General features: G+C 48.6%; 1 protein-coding gene and 1 pseudogene across 1 annotated transcript in view; one reads left to right on the top strand and one right to left on the bottom strand.

The window, feature by feature from the left end:
• Positions 1 to 743: 743 nt before the first annotated feature.
• DAPK1 (death associated protein kinase 1) overlaps positions 744 to 20,059 on the bottom strand; it is a 180,496-nt gene continuing 161,180 nt past the window's right edge. The window contains 6 exon segments of the mRNA XM_032477475.1: positions 744 to 3,281; positions 9,113 to 9,301; positions 11,725 to 11,845; positions 12,649 to 12,787; positions 13,855 to 14,052; positions 16,138 to 16,326. Of these exon segments, the coding sequence (XP_032333366.1) occupies positions 2,049 to 3,281; positions 9,113 to 9,301; positions 11,725 to 11,845; positions 12,649 to 12,787; positions 13,855 to 14,052; positions 16,138 to 16,326 (2,069 nt within the window). The 3' untranslated portion in view covers positions 744 to 2,048.
• On the top strand, positions 3,330 to 6,070 carry LOC116663004 (annotated as a pseudogene).

Consider the following 20,059-nt stretch of genomic DNA (forward strand, 5'->3'; position numbering starts at 1 on the left):
TGGGCCCAGCCCAGTCATGTAACGTTTCTCTCTCCCAAGCACCGGGATGGCTCCGTGACCCAGGCTGGATCAACCGAAATCCTTCTCTGGGGTTTTATTTACTGATGCTGCCAGAGGCAACCCTTGCCTCCTAGGTCCTGGCTGCCTGGTGCTAAGCCTGTGACATGAAGCTGTCTTTTGAAGCAGGAGAAATGAAGTCGACATTCAGGAGAGAGTTGATATGAGAAAACGAGGTTCTACTCCTCTCAGGCAACTGCAATTTCAATTTCGGTGCCATCCTCTCAATGCATGCCCATGTTCTAGTTTTATTCCATTACTATTTCTTTTCTCCTTAGAAAAGTAGATCATATTTATTGTGGACAATTTAGGCAAAACAAATGAACCCTACTCCGACCACCATAGAGAAAATCACCTGATACCATTCTAGTCTTTGCCCTTCCAATCTTTTTCCTTTGCCCATTTTTTTTTTCTTAAAGCATCCTTAAGATCTTAACTAGAAATGGGTTTTGTCACTTACAGCTACCATGCAGATAAAACTAGAGTTTCTAGTTGATGACCTTGGGGCAGTGTGGTCTCTAAGTAGAGAAGAGCAGGAAGGTAAGCACCTAATAAACTGGGTTGATTTCCATCCCTGAAATCACTCTCTGGACTGGTTTATCCCATGAGGTGGGGTACTGGCAAAGGAAAGCAAAACAGAGAAAAAGAATCCCTTTTGAATTAAACACCCACAAACAAATGTGACAAGCAACTGTTTATTTATATTAAAAAAAAAAGAGGAAAAGAAAAAGAACAAAAAAGAAAAGAAAAACAAGTTTTTCACTGCATCTTATAGATTAAGTAAAAATACCTGTATTAATATATATGTATATACATACTGCATATATATATATATATATATATACACACACACATATGATATAACATTAAAATTACATGCTTCTCAGGACAGAAGAATTAGGACATGTTCCCTTATCTCAATTTAAAACTCTATCACAATTTAAAATCACTGCAAGAAAATTTGCTTCCTTTATTTTCTTTTTCAGACTTCAAGTACAGGAAGTTATCAAATCAGGATCTAAACGTGGAGGACCATCTGCTATGCACAAATGACAACAAACTGCCACAAGTCAGGAGTCAGGGTCTTCTGAATTCGCACACAGGTCTTCGCTCCCTACAACCGGGTCAACCTTCTACCTGAGATGACGGGGAATGAGGACACGTGACAGCCTGTAGGTTCCGCGAGGGCGTTCACGCTGAGTTGAAACAAAAGCAAACACAAACATGTCTTATCGGAGCAACAGCACTGGCCATGAAATCACTCTAGAGGAGGTTTCTTTCTCCCCTTTCCTTGCCAAAGGAAACACAAAAATTGCCAAAAGAAGAAGAAGAAGGAAAAAAAAGAAACCAAAAACAAAAACAAAAAAACTCGGGTGAAGCACCTCTGGCGATGATCAGCATTACAGCATGAGACAGAGAGGGAGCGTTTCTTTCACGACAGCTCCTGGCTGACTTGGATGATTTCAAACACACCCTCTTCTGCAAAAGGCACTCACATATTGTCTGTTTATAAATCATACAGTGGGATTCCTTACGTGGGAGTTTTCCTACAAATATAAAAGAGATAAGCTGAGGACATGGTATAACAAAGAAAACAGTATAAGAAATACACATTTTGGATAAATGTGCGCTTTTTTTTTTTAAAGGACAATCAATATAATAGTTTAAAAAAATTTCATTGAAAAGTTAGGAATTCCAGTAAAATTATCAGTAAGAAGCAAGGTACTAGAGGGTGAGAGACGGAGGGAGGCTAGCTTCTCAAATGGCCAAAGGAAAGGATATGGTCTGTTCTTCAACTAGAAAGACCATTCACCCACAACGGAATGTGTGAGAGGAGGGAGGTAGTGGCAGAGAAACAGGTGAAGCGGGAGGGAGGGCGGCGTCCTTCGGGATGTGGGCACAGGAAGGGATGCTCCGGAATCTCCCCCCGTGGTAAAGATGGGCTGTGTCCCCCCTGCCTCTGCAGACCCTGCCCAAGCCAAAGGTTGCCCTCACCGGGACACGACCGAGCTAATGGAATTATAAGACGTGCCACTGTTGCAGCTTGAGGCGTAGGCCTCCTGGCCACTGCCGTCGAGGTTGATTTTGAACACTGAGGACGCCTTCAGGAGAAAGTCGGCCGCGTCCCGGCGCCCCAGCTCCCGCAGTTTGGACATGAGGATGCCGACCGTGCTCTCGGGGTAGGAGGTCCACTCTCGGAGCAGGGCGTGGACCGGGCTCGGGAGGAACTCCTTGGGAGCCCCATTATTGGTGTTGTACTTTGCCACAAGGTCAGGGAGGCCCAAGTTCATGGCAAGAAGGCACCAGTCCTTCCCCATGGGATCGGGCGGGTCCAGCAGGCGACTGAGTTTCCTCCGGGTCAGGAGGTTGAGATCTGACGCGTGGATGTCCATGCCCAGGCTGGCCTGCGAGTAGACGTCGTGACAGCCGAAGCACATAATGCTGCTGAAGCTCTCCTTGTAGCCGCCCATGGTGTTGGTCAGCGACGTCTCCTTGAGGGTCTGCGCCCGGAAGAAGTCCCGCGGCTGGTAGACCATGACGGGCTCGTGGTGCTCCCTCAGCTGCTGGGGGCTCAGGTAATGCTTCACCGTCAGCAGCCCCGGCAGCGTGGTGGCCATGACGTTCTCGATGGTGCTGCACACCGAGTCCAGCAGGAGGCAGCACTTGATCTTTTCCGTCTCCAGCCCGCGCACCTGGACCTCGATGCCCTGGCCGTGGTTGACCAGGAGCACCAGCAGCTCGGCCCCGCGGTTGGCGATCTTGCAGCCGTTCACCCACAGGCGGATGTCCGCGTCTCCCTCCGCGCTCTGCTGGTGGATCCACCGGCACAGGTTCACCTGGACCTTGTGAAAGATGCCGCAGGGGAAGGGGGTGAGGTGCTCCACGGGGACGATGCGCACCCCGCCGTAGACCCGCACCTCGTCCTCCTCGTCCGTCCAGGAGCGGTGCAGGTTGTCGGTCTTGATCAGGGCGGGGATGTCCACCATAGTCCCGCTGCTCAGGTCCCGGGCGCAGATGTCCATGGCATCCAGGATCTGCAGCAGCTCCTCCACGTCGCTGTCAGGCACCAGGCGCTGGACGTCCTCCATGGTGTAGCGGCCCCGGTAATGGTGCAGGGCCCGCGGGGTCTCCACGGAGAGCAGCTTCCCCAGAACGTTGGTGCAGAGCCAGCGGGGGTCCAGGAGCAGCACGTCCTGGACCGTTTCACTTTGCATGATGTTGATCTGCCAGAGGGGACAACATAAGTCATGCATAGGAACATACATAGCCACATGTACTGCTGCTCAGAGCCCAAAAGGGCCTGAATAGTAATGAAATCTGCAGACGTTGTAAGAAATGACCCAGGACGTTCATGTGGACTGGATCTCACAAATCAATACTGACACCAGAAACTAACTGAACACTGTAAATCAACTATACTTCAATTAAATTTTTTTTCTTGCAGTGCAGGTGGCTGAAGTTAAAGTAGACGGCGGCGAGCTGAAACTGAGCAAAAATGAGCTAAAGAGACGCCTGAAAGCTGAGAAGAAAATAGCAGAGAAGGAGGCCAAGCAGAAGGAGCTCAGTGAGAAAAAACTATGCCAGGACACTGCTGCTGCCACCAGCCACACTGCTGACGATGGTGTGGGTACAGAGGAGGAGAGCCTGGACCCAAATCAATACTACAAGATCCGCAGCCAAGCAGTCCTACAAATGAAGGTTAATGGGGAAGACCCATACCCACACAAATTCCACACAGACATCTCGCTCACTCACTTTATTCAAGAATATAGTCACCTGCAGCCTGGGGACCGCCTGACTGACAGCACCTTAAAGGTGGCAGGTAGAATCCATGCCAAAAGGGCTTCTGGAGGAAAGCTCATTTTCTATGACCTTCGAGAAGAGGGAGTCAAGTTGCAAGTCATGGCCAATTCCAGGAATTATAAGTCAGAAGAATTTATCTGTATAAATAACAAACTGTGCCGGGGAGACATAATTGGCATTCAGGGCAATCGTGGGAAAACCAGGAAGGGCGAAACTGAGCCTCATTCCCTACGGGAGCACGTGTTACCTCGTCTTCACTTTGGCCTCAAAGACAATGAAACACAATACCGTCAGAGATACTTGGACTTGATCCTGAATGACTTTGTGAGGCAGAAATTTATCATCCGCTCTAAGATCATCACATATATAAGAAGTTTCTTGGACAAGCTGGGATTTCTGGAGATTGAAACTCCCATGATGAACATTATCCCTGGGGGAGCTGTGGCCAATTCTTTTATCACCTCTCACAATGAGCTGGATGCAAACTGCCCCAGAACTCTACCATAAAATGCTGGTGGTTGGTGGCGTTGACTGGGTTTATGAAATTGGATGCCAGTTCCACAATGAAGGAATTGATCTGACCCACAATGTGAATTCTACATGGCCTATGCTGACTCATGATCTCATGGAAATCATGGAGATGATTTCAGGGACGGTGAAGCACATTACAGGCAGTTACAAGGTCACCTACCATCCAGATGGCCCAGAGGGCCAAGCAGATGAAACTGACTTCACCCCATCCTTCCAGAAAATCAGCATGGTAGAAGAGCTTGAGAAAGCCCTGGTGATGGAGTTGCCAGAAACTAACCTCTTTGAAACTGAAGAAACTCACAAAATTCTTGATGATATCTGTGCAGCAAAAGCTGGTGAATGCCCTCTGCCTTGGTCCACAGCCAGGCTCCTTGATAAGCTTGTCGGGGAGTTCTTGGAAGTGACACGCGTCAATCCTACATTCATCTGTGATCACCCACACAGATAATGAGCCCTCTCCAAATGGCACGCTCTAAAGAAGGTCCGACTGGACCTTTTGAGACAGGAGGGAAGGGGGCAGGGCACAGCCACTCAAGGAATGGCAGCAATTTAACACCAAAATGGTGGAAGATTCACTTCCTAGTGGGTCTTAAGGAATAAGAGGTTTAACTTCTAGTTGACCTTGCGCTTCATTATAAGCTCATTGTAACAGTGTGATCAAATAACATGCCAGTGGGCACCATGACAGCTCCAAGGCTGACCGCAAAAGGCCAAAGGACGGGTGGTGGCCCAGTCCCTGGGAATCCCAGCCCCTTCCCCAGGGCAGTTGGACTGACCCTACCTGTAGGCTTGTGAAGCTACTGAGACCATAATAAGTGACAACACCACGCCTAGTGGCCCTTGGCGCGCTCTCTCCCCTTTGGAGACGGCCCGCACTCTGCCAATGGAGTGTGTACCTACTTTTACTTTAACCCGAGCACCCAATTCCCACACCTCTTTCCTTGCCTTTCTCTTGCCTTACACTCTATGCAGTGTGTATCTCTCTAAATAAATCTACCTTTACTCAACTGTGGCTCACACTTGAATTCTTTCCTGCACGAAGCCAAGGACCCACACTTGGCAGGGCACATCCCAGGGGCTCAACCGAGACCTGGGACTCGGCCCCCCTCACACCCCACATCCGTTTTCCTGCATCACTTTGAGCTATTTATCATGAAAAAGGAAATATGCAATGCCTACACTGAACTGCATGACCCCACACAACAGCGACAGCTTTTTGACGAACAGCCCAAGGCCAAAGCTGTTGGGGCTGATGAGGCCATATTCACAGATGAAACCTCCTGCACCGCCCTGGAGTACAGGCTGCCCCCCACAGGTGGCTGGGGCACGGGCCTCGACCGCGTCGCCATGTTTCTCAGACTCCAATAACATCAAGGAAGCGCTTCTGTTTCCTGCCATGAAACCCGAAGACAAGGAGAATGTCCCAACCACTGCCACATCAGAAAGCACAGCACCCAGCACTTCTGTCTAGAAAACAACAGTCGCCAAGTCCTGTGACTCTGGCATCTTTGCTTTTCTGCAAAAGATCAAGGACTGTGAGAGGATTCCTGTGTGTACTGCTATTTGACCACCACAGTTCAGTTTAGCCATCAGAAGAGAGAAGAGGAACTAAGAATTCCTTTTACTCCTTGTTACTAAATAAACCATTTGTCTCTAAAAAAAAAAAAAAAAAAAAAAAGCCAAAAATACCAACTTGGCAATGTCAAAAGGGAGACTCTCAAAAGACAACCTTTGACTCTTTTTCTTATAAAAGGTCAGCGTAATTAAAGACAGAGAGAGGGATGGCAGCCGAATGCAATGGGTTATTTTTGGCTGGATTCTGAATCCCCAAATAAACACATAAAGGAATAAAAATAGCTGTGAAAGAAATTGGGACAAGTGGCCAACACTTGAATGAAGACTATACATTCAATGATAATACTGTATCAATGTTGTATTTCCAGGAGGTGGTAATTAATTATATTGTGGTTATGTGGGAGAATGTCCTTCTCCTTAGGAGACATAAGCTAAATTATAAAGTCATGATGTTTGCAAAGCAAATAAATAAACAGGAAAGAGAGAGATAAGCAAATGTAGCAAAACATAAACAGTTGGTGAAATGAGACGAAGAGGGTGTGAAAATTCATTGAACCACTCTTGCAACTTCTCTGAAGGCTTGACATTTTTCAAAAGACTCAGAATGTTATGATATTAGACTGTGAGGTAAACTTTTAACACACGTACATATAAAAAAGGTCTGGAAAGATCCAGACAGGGACGCAGAACCATGACAGAGGTTGGCCCTGGACAGAAGAGAGAGGAATGAGGCAAGAGGTGATGGCCAGAGGGCACTTTAGATTTTCCTGGCACATTCACTTCTTTAAAAAGCAGAAGTCGAGGAGAGAAAAAAAAATGTGATCTCCCCAAAATGGAAGCAACTTTCCCCTTTATGGAACACTTGCCCTTCCTTCCTTCCCTCCCAGGTTCTGGGATAGTTCTGAAACAGAGCAGGACATCGTGGTACCTCACTGGTACAAATCCTTTCCATGTCTCCCATTTCATATGTAAGAAACAGGCTTCATTTAGCTTCCTTGACCTTCCCTGAGTTCCAAAGGGCAGATTCAAACAGTTGTTAATCAGGGAAGGGAGGGAAGGCAGAGAGAAGTGAGGAACAGCTAACAGCAACATTGTAAACTGACTATACTGCAACAAAAATTTTTTTTAAAAAAAGCCTAAGAACAATAGCACAGCCTGGGGCAGGGTGCTGGTTCCTCCTCAAGGAAAATGCATAACAGTATCTCTGAGTTCTTCTGCAGGAACTAAGGCCCCCATCCAGGTGAAGGATGGCAACTTCAGGCTGAGCACAGGACTCCTGGGACACGCCCTGTTACCTGCCCACCAACCAATCAGAAGAAAGTCACACACACACTGCAGCCCCATCCCCAAACTTGTCTGTAACACCTTTTTCCTGGACATCATGGGGAGTTCGGGTTTTTCAAGCATGAGCTGTCCGTTCTCCTTGCTCGGCGCTGCAATAAACCCTCTCTCTGCTCCAAACCCCAATGTTTCAGTTTGGCCTCACTGTGCATAGGGCACACAAACTTCTGTTTAGTAACAGTTCTGCAAAAACATGGTGATTAAAAGGTGGACTCCGCTCTCATGTGGAGGCTGAGGACTCTGGACCTGCTTGCTACCAGAAGGACTTTCTCTCCCCATCGTCTGGTTTAAATCTTGGAGATGCCCTCTGTATCCAATTCTGTTCCAAACTGAGCCTTAGACTGAAAATTTCTGTAAGGCAGAGCAGTATCTACTTAGTTTTTCATAAGGCGTTTGGGGGACTACTTGTTCAGTCCTAGACACAACTACCTCCTCAGGATCACGGAAGACAGACCGATAAACTGTCTGTTATTGGAGGAGATTAAGGAGACGGCTGGTAGGTGCGATGTGGGATCCTGAGCCCAGAAAAGGCATGAGAAGGACAACTGATGGAATGTGAGTAAGGCCCTTGGATCGGATACTAAGGAATCAGGACTGGAGGAGGGGTTGGCAGCTGATCAGAGTGGGGGCCACCTGATTTAGATTCCCCTTCGTTTTTTTTCTGCCTTCATTTAAGCCTTCATCTACTTACTGAAGTCTCAAGAACAAGGAGGGATGTGATACCAACAATGTGGGTTAATGGCTATGATCTAGAAAGTTGCTGTTCAAATGCCAGAAGGCAAGAGAATACTGTATTAAAAAGAGTAAGTTTATTACTATGGCTACTTTTTTTTTTTAAATATCCAGCACTATGTTATGATGCAAGCTTCTGTCCTTCCCTTGTCCCCATCCTTGGATTCAATCATTTAAAGAACCCCTGAAGGCGCCAGTAGATTAGCTTTAGTTTCACTGGAATTCAAAGCTGACACAATCACTTCTTGAGGCCCCACTCACTGGCTTCTGGATTCAATGATAATTTCAAGATTATATGATCCATATAAACTGGCCACAGGGTCCGACGTGGCACCTGAGACTGGGAAGGTAAGCTTCTGGTTTTCAAAATCCTCAGAACTGCTTCTGGTTTTTAAATTTCAGAACTGTTCTTCTTGGCCCAGACTAGTTTACACTGTCTCCTGATTTCACGTGATGGAGGAAGGTGAAGGCTACACCCCTTCTAGAAGGATGGGCCCTGCGTGATGCAATTAGAACAGGCTTCCTAACCTGCACCCCAGTGCTGACCGTAACACCACTAGGAACAAAGATTCCTATTTCTTGGCCATTTCTGGGGCACACTGTTTGCTGTCTTTGTGTCTCTAGCTGTCATCTCCCTGAGGACGTGTCACTGTCATTTCTCAATTGTCCATGAACCTGAGAGGTCTGTATGGAGCTGATAACACCCCCTGGAGAGCAGACATCCTGAAGGCTGCAGGAATGACAGCTAAGCACCAAGTGCCCCAGGGAGACAGAGGAGTGGCCCAGCCATCCAGAGTAGCAAGAACGTGCTCCAGAACTAAGAGAAGCCAGAAAACAAAAAAACCAAAGCAAAACAAAACCACAGCTCTTAAGGTGAACAGGAGGGCAAAGAACTGCAGTTCAGAAAATCACCCGAGGCTCCGTGTGACAGTCACACGTCTGGAGACATCACGGGCAGTGGGCAGTTCCCACTCTGCCTCCCAGCTCATCCCACCTGCAGACACTGGGACTGGGAGCAGAAGTGCATCCCGGGGGGCCCCTCCCAGACCCCCGCCAGGGCTCGAGCCCTCACCTCGCCCACGCTGTGGAGCTGCTGCGCGATGTGCCGGAGGTCCGCCTCGCTGGCCAGGGGGTTCAGTTGGTCCTGCACATCGTACACAAACTGCTGCAATGACATCAGCTGGTTGGGCCCGTTGAGCTTCCTCCAGGAAGGCAGCGTGGAGATGATTTTCTCACACAGGTGAGTCATGGGAGGGCAGACCTAGAACATGCAGGAAGGCACAGGTCAACGGACAGTTGCAGGGACTCGGGAGGAGCTGGGATAAAAACGATGTCGCTGTGCGGAAATTCTCTGGATGAGCTAGTGGTTTTTTGGTTGAGTACTGGGGCAGTTCTTTTTTCAGTGCTGCCTCTAAGCAGGATGTATTTATCAAATATGAAATTGTACAGAGGCTTTCATTTCTATTGCTCATGTTAAACAGATGACGTGGCTTCACAGTAACGGTTTTGGAATTGTGGACTCAATCAACTGATGTCCACCAACTCCCAACGTTTTTTCTCCCGCTTTTGGAGTGAGTGTTTCAATCAGGTGATGGCCACTTTACGAACAGAGAGACAGTAAAAGTGAGTATCGTTATCAATATTAGATGGTTGGTTTTTTTTTTTTTAACCAGTAAATTAGGTATTCATGGGGGTCGTTGTTGAAATATTTCAAATTTGACTAATTCTTGGTAATTGGGTTTTTAATCTCTGAACTCGGTTAAATAAATCAGTCTATGTTACAGACTCACATTATCAACACACTTTGCTAATTAAAAACTCCACCAGCCATACATTGCACTGCATCATTAATCAGGCAGTCCCTTCTCGAATATCTTTTATGCCCCCTAAATTCCACTCCCAATTCAGAGGATAAAGGCTATTTATTTGGTGATTCCACTTGCCTGATCTCATAAGTTCGGGGGGTGGGGTGGGGGGCGAGTGAAGCAGACATCATGTCACGCCCCAGTTCAAAACTTCAAGGATTCAGGGACTTCCTACAGCCCAGGACGGGGTGGGGCTGGGGGGTCCCCCCACCTGCCCTCATCCCGCCTGGTGCGCAGGCGCGGAGTCCTTCTCAAACCACAGCTCGTGATCGCCACCCACTGGTTTCTGTGAGCAGGTTCTCCGAGGCCGAGCAGGCCTAGTCCCTGCCCACTGACTGTGCCACGGCGCCTCCCCCTTCAGAAAAAAACGAGGACCAGGCTTCATGAGAGAGGAGAGTGGTCCTAAAAACTCCGAAAGCCCACCTGGAGATGGAGCCTGGTATTGTGCGCGTGGCATTTCCATCAGGCAAACAGCCAAGTATCACTAACATCGGCATCCGCCAGGGGAGGCAGGGAGAGACCCTACGCTCGGGTCTGGGAGCAGGTACAGTCCCCCGAACATTATATTTTAGCATTTTTTCATTGGGACGTTTGCCCTTTTCGTACCAATTTCAGAGAGTTTTAAAATATTATGGAGAGTAACCTTTTATATGTCAGAACATTGGAAGTATTTTTTCTTGGTCTATCCCACCTTTTAACTTTGTTTATGGAATTTATTTTCCAGAAAAACCTTTAACTTTTATGTAGTCAAATAGGTGCATTTCTTTGAAAACTTCTGGATTTTCTATCTTGGTTTAAAAGGTTTCCTGAAGCACTCTAAAGTTATTTTAAAAATAAATTCTCTTCCATTTCCATTCCAGACATTGTGGGGTTTTTTTTTTGTTTTTGTTTTTGTTTTTATTTTTTAATATTTAAAAGCTTTAATCTGCCTACAGTTTATTTTTGGGCTTCGCAGTGAGTAGGATTTAACCTTATTTCCTTCTAGGCAAATAGCCAGTTGTACCAGGTCATTTATCAAATAAACATTTTTCCCATTAAATTGAAATAACATCTTTGTTTTCCATTAAATTTCTGTAGATGTTCTGATTTACTTCTACACTGACTAATCTATTTCACTTACTTATTGATTACAGAGCTTTTATAATGTCTCATTTATTCTTCTATTAAACTTTCAAGACAAAACCCCAGTTTTCTCAATCCCATTCAGACGCTGGAACTGTATTAAATTTATATAACTTGGGAAAGTGAACCACTTAGTAAGATCTGGCTATCCAAGAACACCGCCTCACCCCATTTGGTCATCTACAATTTCACACTCATGAATGAATTTTGTTGGTGACTGTTTTTCCACTTTTCTGCATTTCCCAAATATTTCGCAATAACTCACTTTTGAATTGCTTTTGTAATTTCTAAGAAGCAATTTGTTTAAGACACAAACCACCAGGGGGAGGGTAGAGCTCAGTGGTAGGGCACGTGCTTAGCATGCACACGTCCTGGGCTCAATCCCCAGTACCTGCATTAAAAAATAATAGTAATTTAAAAAACCCACCCAAACTGTCATTATTTCATACACTCACTCTAAGGTGGCCCACCTTGCCCAAAACAACCCTTCATCTTGAGGTCCCCTCTTTTGTTTCTCTACCCTTCCTTCCTCATCCCAGAGCAACAGGATAAAAACATGGCTATGCAGACATCTCGTACTAGGTCCCATGAAAACCAAACCAAACCAAACCAAAAGGATCACACAAAGAAGCCCCACTCCCGGGTCCCTGGATGGTCCAGGCAGAGGTCGGGTCCAGCCCTGTCCAGGTGTACTCACCGAAACAATCTGACTCCGTATTTCCTGCAGGTGATTTCGAAGCACCTTCATGTCCTTCGACCCAGAAGCCCCAGCATCCAGAACAAACAGCTTGTTTGAAATGTGAAGATCGTTCCCAAACCTAAGGGAAGATCAGTACCCTGGTCAGAGTAACGCAGTCTTACCAGGTGTTCTCACAGGGGCCAGGCTCCTGCTGGCCCAAAAGTCTGGTCCCGCTGTGGCAAGGGAGCTCTGATGCCCCACCTCCCACCTGCTGTTTGTTGGACTCTATAATGTTGCCCAGGTGTGGAGGCCTGGGGACCCTGCCTGCTTTAGTTGTGCAGACAGACGCCCTGGACTCCACAAAAAGCTGAGAACCCAGCGAGGACAGGCTTCAGGTCCCCCGACGACGCAGGAAAGGTGAGGCCTCATGCACTCACTTTACAAGTCAGGAGAAGATGGGTATGGGTATGAAAGTAACATCTTAGATGTAAAGCATTGGCAGAAGCTTTGTTTTTCCTACCAGGAAGATAACAGATGAGTGTCTTCAGTTGACAAACCAAGAATTCAAATTACTAGCATATTAAACGGAACTGCAAATTCAAACTTCCACTAAGTAAAAATATATACTTTTTACATTGTGATTCTGTGCACATTCATATTTATAAGTGATCAAAGGTTTTCCAAAAAATACTTGATAAACAACAAGTTCATACTGTACAGCACAGGGAACTGTATTCAATATCCTGTAGTAACTTATGGTTAAAAAGAACATGAAAATGAATATATGTATATTCATGTATGACCGAAGCATTGTGCTGTACGCCAGAAATTGACACAACGTTGTAAACTGACTACACTTCAATAAAATATATTAAAACTTCCTTCCTCTGGGTCACGTGACTTCGGCTGTTTTACCCTTGAAGGCAGCAGTGGCCGGCTTACCTGTTCCTGATCTCTTTCAGCAACGAGGTGTCTTTGTCGTATCCGAACTCGCCTCCAGCTGGACGGGGGACGTTCATGATGTCTGCATGGGTGGCCACCAGGACAACTCGCAGCGGGTTCTTTAGCTTGCCGCCAAAGGCTGAGGGCAGAGAGCCAACCGTTTCAGAGGCGGGTCCTCCCTCCTGGCTGCCTCTCCTCCCCCGGCGAGGTGGGATGCTCTGCCTCAGGCCCCTGCCTGGCGCTGGGAGTGACCTCTGGAAGGCCTAAGACTGGCCAAACCCGGAACCAGCCTATTTCCTGGGTCAGCAGGAAGGTTGCTCAGAAGTGGACCAGACGCCACCACAGGGCACAAGGCAGCTTCTCAGATCTTCCTCCAAATAGGCCTTGTTTGCTTAGTGAGGAGATCTAACCTCTGACTCGGGGCAGGGGACAGGGACGTCCTTTACAAGACCAGAGCAAGCCCACTGAATGCAGCACAGCACAGAGATGGCTCAGAAGGGGAACTCCTACAGTTCTCACAGGCAGACAGCCTCTCAGTAATGGGAGTGTTTAAAATGAAAACATGAAAAAGAACAAGAAAGAAGAGGCAAAGTGGAGGTACCCTGAGGGGAATTAGCCCAATTTATTTTATGATTACATGCTTTTCAAAAAAAAAAAATTAACTGCTGAGTTTCGTATTTCACCAGGGAAGGCTGATTCTTTTTTTGTGTGTGAAAAGAACAAAATCAGTTTGTCCACGCTGTGTTTTCCTCTAGGAATAAAGTGAAGGTAATGCGTTCATTCCATCAATATGGTTCCTTTTCTTTGATTTTGGACGGAACTACAGAAAGAAGGCCCATTCTGTTTATTAACTTGTGCACCATTTGGTGAAGGCACAACAGCTGTCAGAGGAGGCACGCCGCTGTGCACTGAACGAAAATGACCACGGCTCTAAAATGTAAAAAGAAAGTGAGAAATGGCTCTCAAGGAACTGCTCAGACTTGAGTCTCTGTGGCAGAAATCGTGAAGCAACTCCCTGCAGAACAAAACAAACAGCTGAGCCTTAGGAAATTCCAGAGTGGAGATCTTCCAGTTGGAAGGAGGAATCAGGGTGGCCTCAGCCGTCAGCCAGAAGCTGCAGGACCCTGGCACGACCTGGGGCACCAGCCTGGCAGGGAAGGACACCCCCTCCCGCAGGGGCACCTCAGGTGAGTGAACCCATCTTACCTATGGGTTCTTCAACCGGGACAAGAGACTTCAGGAAACTGAGCCAGAAAATCACTTGATTCAGCTGGATCTCGTAGGGCTCTTCTAGACTGAAAACAATGGCATGGATGGACGTGGGATCATTGGCAGCAAAATAGTCGTAACAGCAGAAATACACAGGATTTCCAGAGAACTCCCACACACTGAAGTCGCCAACTCCTGCAGAGAAAAAGAAAGACGACTGTCGTGCAGCCGCACCACCAAATTTCTATCACAACTCCTCTCAGCCCTTTCGGGATTACCAGCTGGGGCCAGTGACACCCACAGCATTTGTCTGCTTGCTCAGGCATCTCCTTAAGTACAGACCTCCATATGGGATACTTCACATATTTCTGTTTATGTCTATTCTATGCTTCTGTATCTACGCCTTTTATATCTGTATCTGCTTATCCATTTTCCTTAACACCTTCATTATTTCTTTGCTTTGTTTTGTTGTTTGAGGGGGTGGGAGGTAATTAGGTGTATTTATTATTATAATTTTTTTACTTAACAGAGGTACTGGGGATTGAACCCAGGACCTCGTGCATGCTAAGCACACACTCTACCACTGAGCTATCCCCTCCCTCCTTTAACACTTTTATTATTATATCTCTATCACATCTACCCTGGGGTGGTACACACACACACACACACACACACACACCCCAACCCACACACACATGTGTATGCCTATAAGCATACATGGGAAGGTGTATGTGTCTACATACACTGTTTTTCACCCCCCAAATACTAGTATATGAACTCTGAAATGTAACCTGAATTTTGGTTAAACAGTGACTAAATTCACCTTCTACAGGTGAGGGAGCAACTTGTTCAGGTTGGTCAGATGGGAGCTGGCTGCGTGCACAGGTGTGAGATGCAGTAGTTGATGGGCAGTTCTGCACACGAAGGATGTGAGCAAAACTGTGAGGAGGCTGGGCCCAAGGGGCCACCCAGGCTGGGGGAGGGGCGGAAGGGTCAGGTCGGGGAGGAAGTCTGTGTGTGTGTGTGTGTGTGTGTGTGTGTGTGAGCTGTGGGTGTGGCTGGCTTTCCCAGAATTGTCCCTGGGTGAGGTTCTTAGGCACCCAGAACCTCCTAGTGACCGTCCAGACACATGGACACCTCTACTGTGCCACATCCCACCAGGTGGTAACCACCCCCCGTACTGGCCTCTGGGGAGCTGCGCAGGACCACTTCTGCTACAGGGTTCCAGGCTCCCTTTCCCTAATTTTCCCCCTCGGTGCTTATTCTGTGCCAGAAATTCTGCAGTCAAGAGTCATTCTAGAAGAGCCACAGGGCTTTCCTAGCGCTTCCTCTTAGAGCTCAGACACTTCTGGGGAGCATGAGCCTCTGACTCTGGCCGCTAAAGCCTTAGTGTGAAGTTCTGGAGCACGGAAATAGGCCTTCCGAGCCTGGGGAGCACTGGGGAGCACTGGCAGGCAGACGTGGGACGGGATGAGGCCGGGGAGGAGGCGGGGTGAGGGCAGGGATGCTGAGGACAAACTTCTCTCTCCCTGTGCTGCAGGGTCAGCTTTGCTCCCCGGGAGCTGGGAGAACACTCAGCTTTGAAGACAGCAAAATGCACTTGGACTTTAATTCTGTTTCACGTGGGGCCAGTGGCTCTCAAAGTGCGGTCCCTGGCCGGGCGGTAGCAGCATCACCGGGAAACTCCCCAGACAGGTTGAATCAGAGGCTCGAGGGCCGCCCGGCAGTCTGTTTTCACCTGCCCTCCAAGGGATCTAGGTGTATGCTGCAGTTTAAGAACCACTGCTTTAGGTAAAACACCGTGAGTATTCTGTGTTTCACTGGGTTGAGTATAAAAGGGTCTTGAAGATGCTCCCCGTTTCCCCTTTCTGGTTCCAGCATCTTGGGCCCAGCTGGGGGCCCAGGAGCTCTGGGGGTGTGGCAGTTGGGTTTCATACTTGGGTGTATCAAACTGCTAGTAGGACTGTATTTTATGAAACTTTCCATCCAAGTGGGAGTTTTGCACCACTTTATAAGATGTATTAATTTACTTAACAGTCGATTATTAAGCATCTACGGTATGCCCGGTGTTTTGCCAGGTGCTAGGGGGCACCAGGATGTTTAGTTTTACTTTTTGGGGGTATTAACCAGCCACGCTTCAGTCCAGGGTCACTCCCAATATCACCCTGCGCTGGCCCCTCTTCTGTGCGGCTATGACGGATGCCTGCTGGCAAAGGCTCCCTCGGGGGAAACCGAGGTAAAAGGAAACTCGAGGTCCTTCCCGTGTGGGGTGGGCCGTACCGTTCAGATAGGCGTTCTGGATGTCGATGGCCTTGGTGGACTGGTCATCGGCGGAGCAGTGCGGGTGGTGGGCAGGGGCCCCGAACACCTCCAGCATCCCCTTGGTGAGGCCGGGCTCGAACATCATGCTGCGGCTCCTGACGCTCACGTTCTCGCAGCCCGGGTACAGGTTGTTGATGCTCACGGAGACTGCAGGCCAGAGAGCAAGCCGGTCAGACCCTGCCCGCGCGGCGCGCCGCTGCCCTCCCTCCCAGCCCTGTCCTTTCCGGCACCCGCTCCGTCCCCGCCCCACCCGCTTCAGGCCGGGCTGTGCGTGGGCCCCTCGCCCCTCGCAGCACTGCTTCCCGGGGACGCTGCGTAACTCCTTCCGTTCGCTCCGTCTCCGTGCCCTTTCCCGCGCTGCTGTGCCCCGAGAGGCTGACCCTACGGACGCATCTCCCAGCCTTACTTGCCATTTGCCTCTGGTTAGGGTCCACCAATGGGAGGCACTGGGGAGGCTGGGAGGAGAGGAAGGCCGAGCTGTTTTTTCCCTCCTCACTCCCTGCTGCTTTTCTGATACCAGCTGTGTCTCTTGACTCTGGACTCCCCTGAGCTGCTTCCCCCTTGGAGCTCCAGCTCTCCCAGGATCAAGATTTCTTCCCCTTGTCTTTTCAGCCCCCAGGGAGGTAATGGCTCCCCTCTATTTCTAGCCTCTGGATGCTTCACTGTCTCTTGTATGTTCCTTTGACTGTTTTCTTTTTAATTGAAGTATAGTCAGTTTACAATGTGTCAATTCCTGGTGCACAGCATGTTTCAGTCATATGTATGCATACATATATTCGTTTTCATATTCCTTTTCAGTATAGGTTACTACAAGATATTGAATATAGTTCCCTATGCTATACAGAAAAAATCTGTTTTTTTAATCTATTTTTATATATAGTGGTTAACATTTGCATATCTCAAACTCCCAATTTATCCCCCAACCCCGTTCCCCTCAGTCCCCGGTAACCATGAGTTTATTTTCTATGTTTGTGAGTCTGTTTCTGTTTTGTAAATAAGTTCATTTGTATTTTTTTCTTTTTTAACAAGTCTCAATTTGTGGCATCAAGTCTTTAGCGTCTCTTCAATCCTTGCTAATCTTCCCTTCTAATAAAAAGGGGTAGGTAACTGTATAGAGCTAGACTTTGATCACATTATTTGCTGTTCATTGTATTTATTTTTATTTACAGCAGCAGTATTGGTTTTCCACTTATTATAAGGATAGTAATGATTTCATTTTCAAACCTATGTATTTTAGTAAATAAAAAGAATCAGCTTTTAAAGTATTACATAAATAATAATGGTAGAACTTTGGGGGAGGGAGGGTCAGTTGAATAATGCGGTTTGGGTTCCCTGGGCCAGGAGCAGCCCTGTGTATCCTGGGTCCGGACAGCTCGTTGGCTTGCCTGGCTCTCTTAAAAGACCCCCAACAGCGTTGTGAAGGCAGAGCCGGCCTCTTTGCTCCAGGGCTAGGACTCAGGGCAGATGGGGGCAGGGGATCTGTTAAGTGCTTCTGGGGAGGGGCTTGGTACTCTGAATCACACTACATAGTTAAAACCTTTGGTTCACATTTAATAGCGACAGGCACTGCCAGGTACTAAAGAAATGATCGTTTTACCTGGGCCACCAGACTTTTAAAATTGGTGATCCAAACACAAAGGTCACTATTGTTTAAAGACCAGAGATTTCAGACAATGGGAATCTCCAAGGGGCGGTGGGGGCAGGGTGCAGGGCAGGAGGATAAACGCGGAGCTCAAGGGTAGGGTCAGGTACCAGGGAAGGAGGAAGGGCAAGAAGATGGGAAGACCTATTCATACATATATTCCCTGGTTACAAAAGTAGACCACTTGGCAAACAGATATGTAACGAAGAAAACAAAATGGCTCAGTTTTCAATGCCAACACGATCGACCTTTTAGTGTATTTCTTTGCAGATTGTTCATCCAAGTCTGACAAAAGCCATGGGACTTCGCCAGACTGGGTTTGTCTATTTCCCCGTGCCCTGAAACCTGTGTCTGGGACGACCACGGTTGGGAATAAGCTTTGTCTCAGCGGCACTGTGGGCTGGTGCTTGCCCAGGGAGAGCAGACCAGGTTCGGTAAATGACAGGCATTCCTGCACCTCGCTGACAGTTTTTGTTGGGAGAATGAAAGGTAAGGGAAGAGTTCGTATACGATATTATTAAAATAACACTTTCACAGGGAAACTGACATCACAGAAGGAAACCAATTTTGCTAACTACTGACCCCTAGTGGTAAAAAGTGGCAGGTCCTGATGGAGGAGCCACTTTTGCACCCTGGTCAGAAGAGACTTCCTGCAAAGGCGCCTCTCTGGTGAGGGCAGGGAACAGCCTCCTGCAGGGCTCTTCCTGGGCACCGGCCCCTCCGCTGGCACTGGGGGTTTCCCTTCTACTGCAATTCAACAGCTGTGGCACTCAGCTGGCCACAAAGTGGGTGTGTGTGCGGCAGCCACGTGCCGTGAGCAGCTGCACCCAGGTCACCCACCCCTCCCTGTCCCGTCTCCTGGCTGGTGGCCTTTAGAGGGGAAAATGCAAAAGGGGCAGGTTTCTAAAGGCACAAACAACCTTTCTGTTGCCTGAGTGGTGTAAATGTGCCCATGTGGGCATCCCCCACGGGGAAAGGACTGGTCTAACTGTTCTAGCAGAGGTCATGGGGGTCGGAGCTCTGGCCTGGACCAGGCCACTCGGCATGCTACTGTGAAGTGACAATGCTGCTGTTTCCAGATCAGACCTCCTTCTCTGGAGACCACACCCCAGAGCTGCCTTTCCTCGGATGTCTACCTCTCCGTCGATTCCCCTCCAGCACACGAGGCCCCCTAGAGCCTGCCGCCCTCCCCCAGCCGGGTGTCCCCCAGGTGGCCCTCCTGGCACCCCAGATTTGTGCCACACTCTGCTTTCCCGAGGACCCCCTTGTGCTGTTTTGCGAGGGCCGGGAAGTGACAGGTGCACTGCATGGTCTAGGATGGTAGGGGTCCAGGCCCCACGTGCTGCTGCCTCCTGCCAGCACTCCCTCTGCCCAGGGTGTGCCTGCCCCGCACCGGGCAGGGCAGAAGGGCCTGCTACAGAGCCTGCAGACACAGCTTCCCGGCTCTTCCTGGCCTCAGGAGGGCCTAGAATTAACTGTGGATGAATCTTGTCACTTCAGGGACTGCCTGGCTAGAAACTTTACCCACCCTTCGGAGCAGACTGGCCACCTGGGCATTAAGCAGCGTGGGCCTCTACGAGGCCACGTGGCTTGTCCATCCTTGCCCAGGCCCTCTGGGAGGCCACTGGCTTCGGCCAGCCAGGCCTGGGGTGAACTAGGGGTTACCGTAGTTACACACTCCAGTGCACACCTGAAATGTCTTTTCTGTCACAGGGCAAAACTGCAGACACGAGTGTGGGGATTCTGCCTCTGAGCTCTCTCTCCTTGCCTATGCGACTCCTGGAGTTAGGGGGCAGGGTGGTGATGAGGTGAAATGCAGAGCACGTGCCCCTCTTGATGGGGCAGCCCCCCCTTCCCCCTCCACGAACACGCTCCAGGCAGGAATGTGAGTCCAGTGTGGCCAGTGCTTCCAATTTTTCACAAGAAGCCCAATATCTAACTTTTAAGGTGAGATTTCTTGATTTTCAAACACTGGGAGCTAATTCAATTTTCCTCCTTGCCCTCCCTCACGTTACACAGAACGCTGCAGCTTACCAGGCTGCTGACCTCTGCTTAGGCAGAAACACCATGTGTCCCTGAGCCTCGAGGTACTTTTCTCTGAAATGGCTTTATGACCCAGCTGCACAAAGCTGTGAGAATCCGGTGAGACCATGTGTGTGCAGCACCTGGAACCCAGGTCGGCACAAACTCTGTGACTCACACGTGTGGCTTCCCACACTTCCCTGCTTCCCCGTAGGT

This window comes from Camelus ferus, chromosome 4 (genome assembly GCF_009834535.1).
Source record: "Camelus ferus isolate YT-003-E chromosome 4, BCGSAC_Cfer_1.0, whole genome shotgun sequence".
Classification (NCBI taxonomy): Eukaryota; Metazoa; Chordata; class Mammalia; order Artiodactyla; family Camelidae; genus Camelus; species Camelus ferus.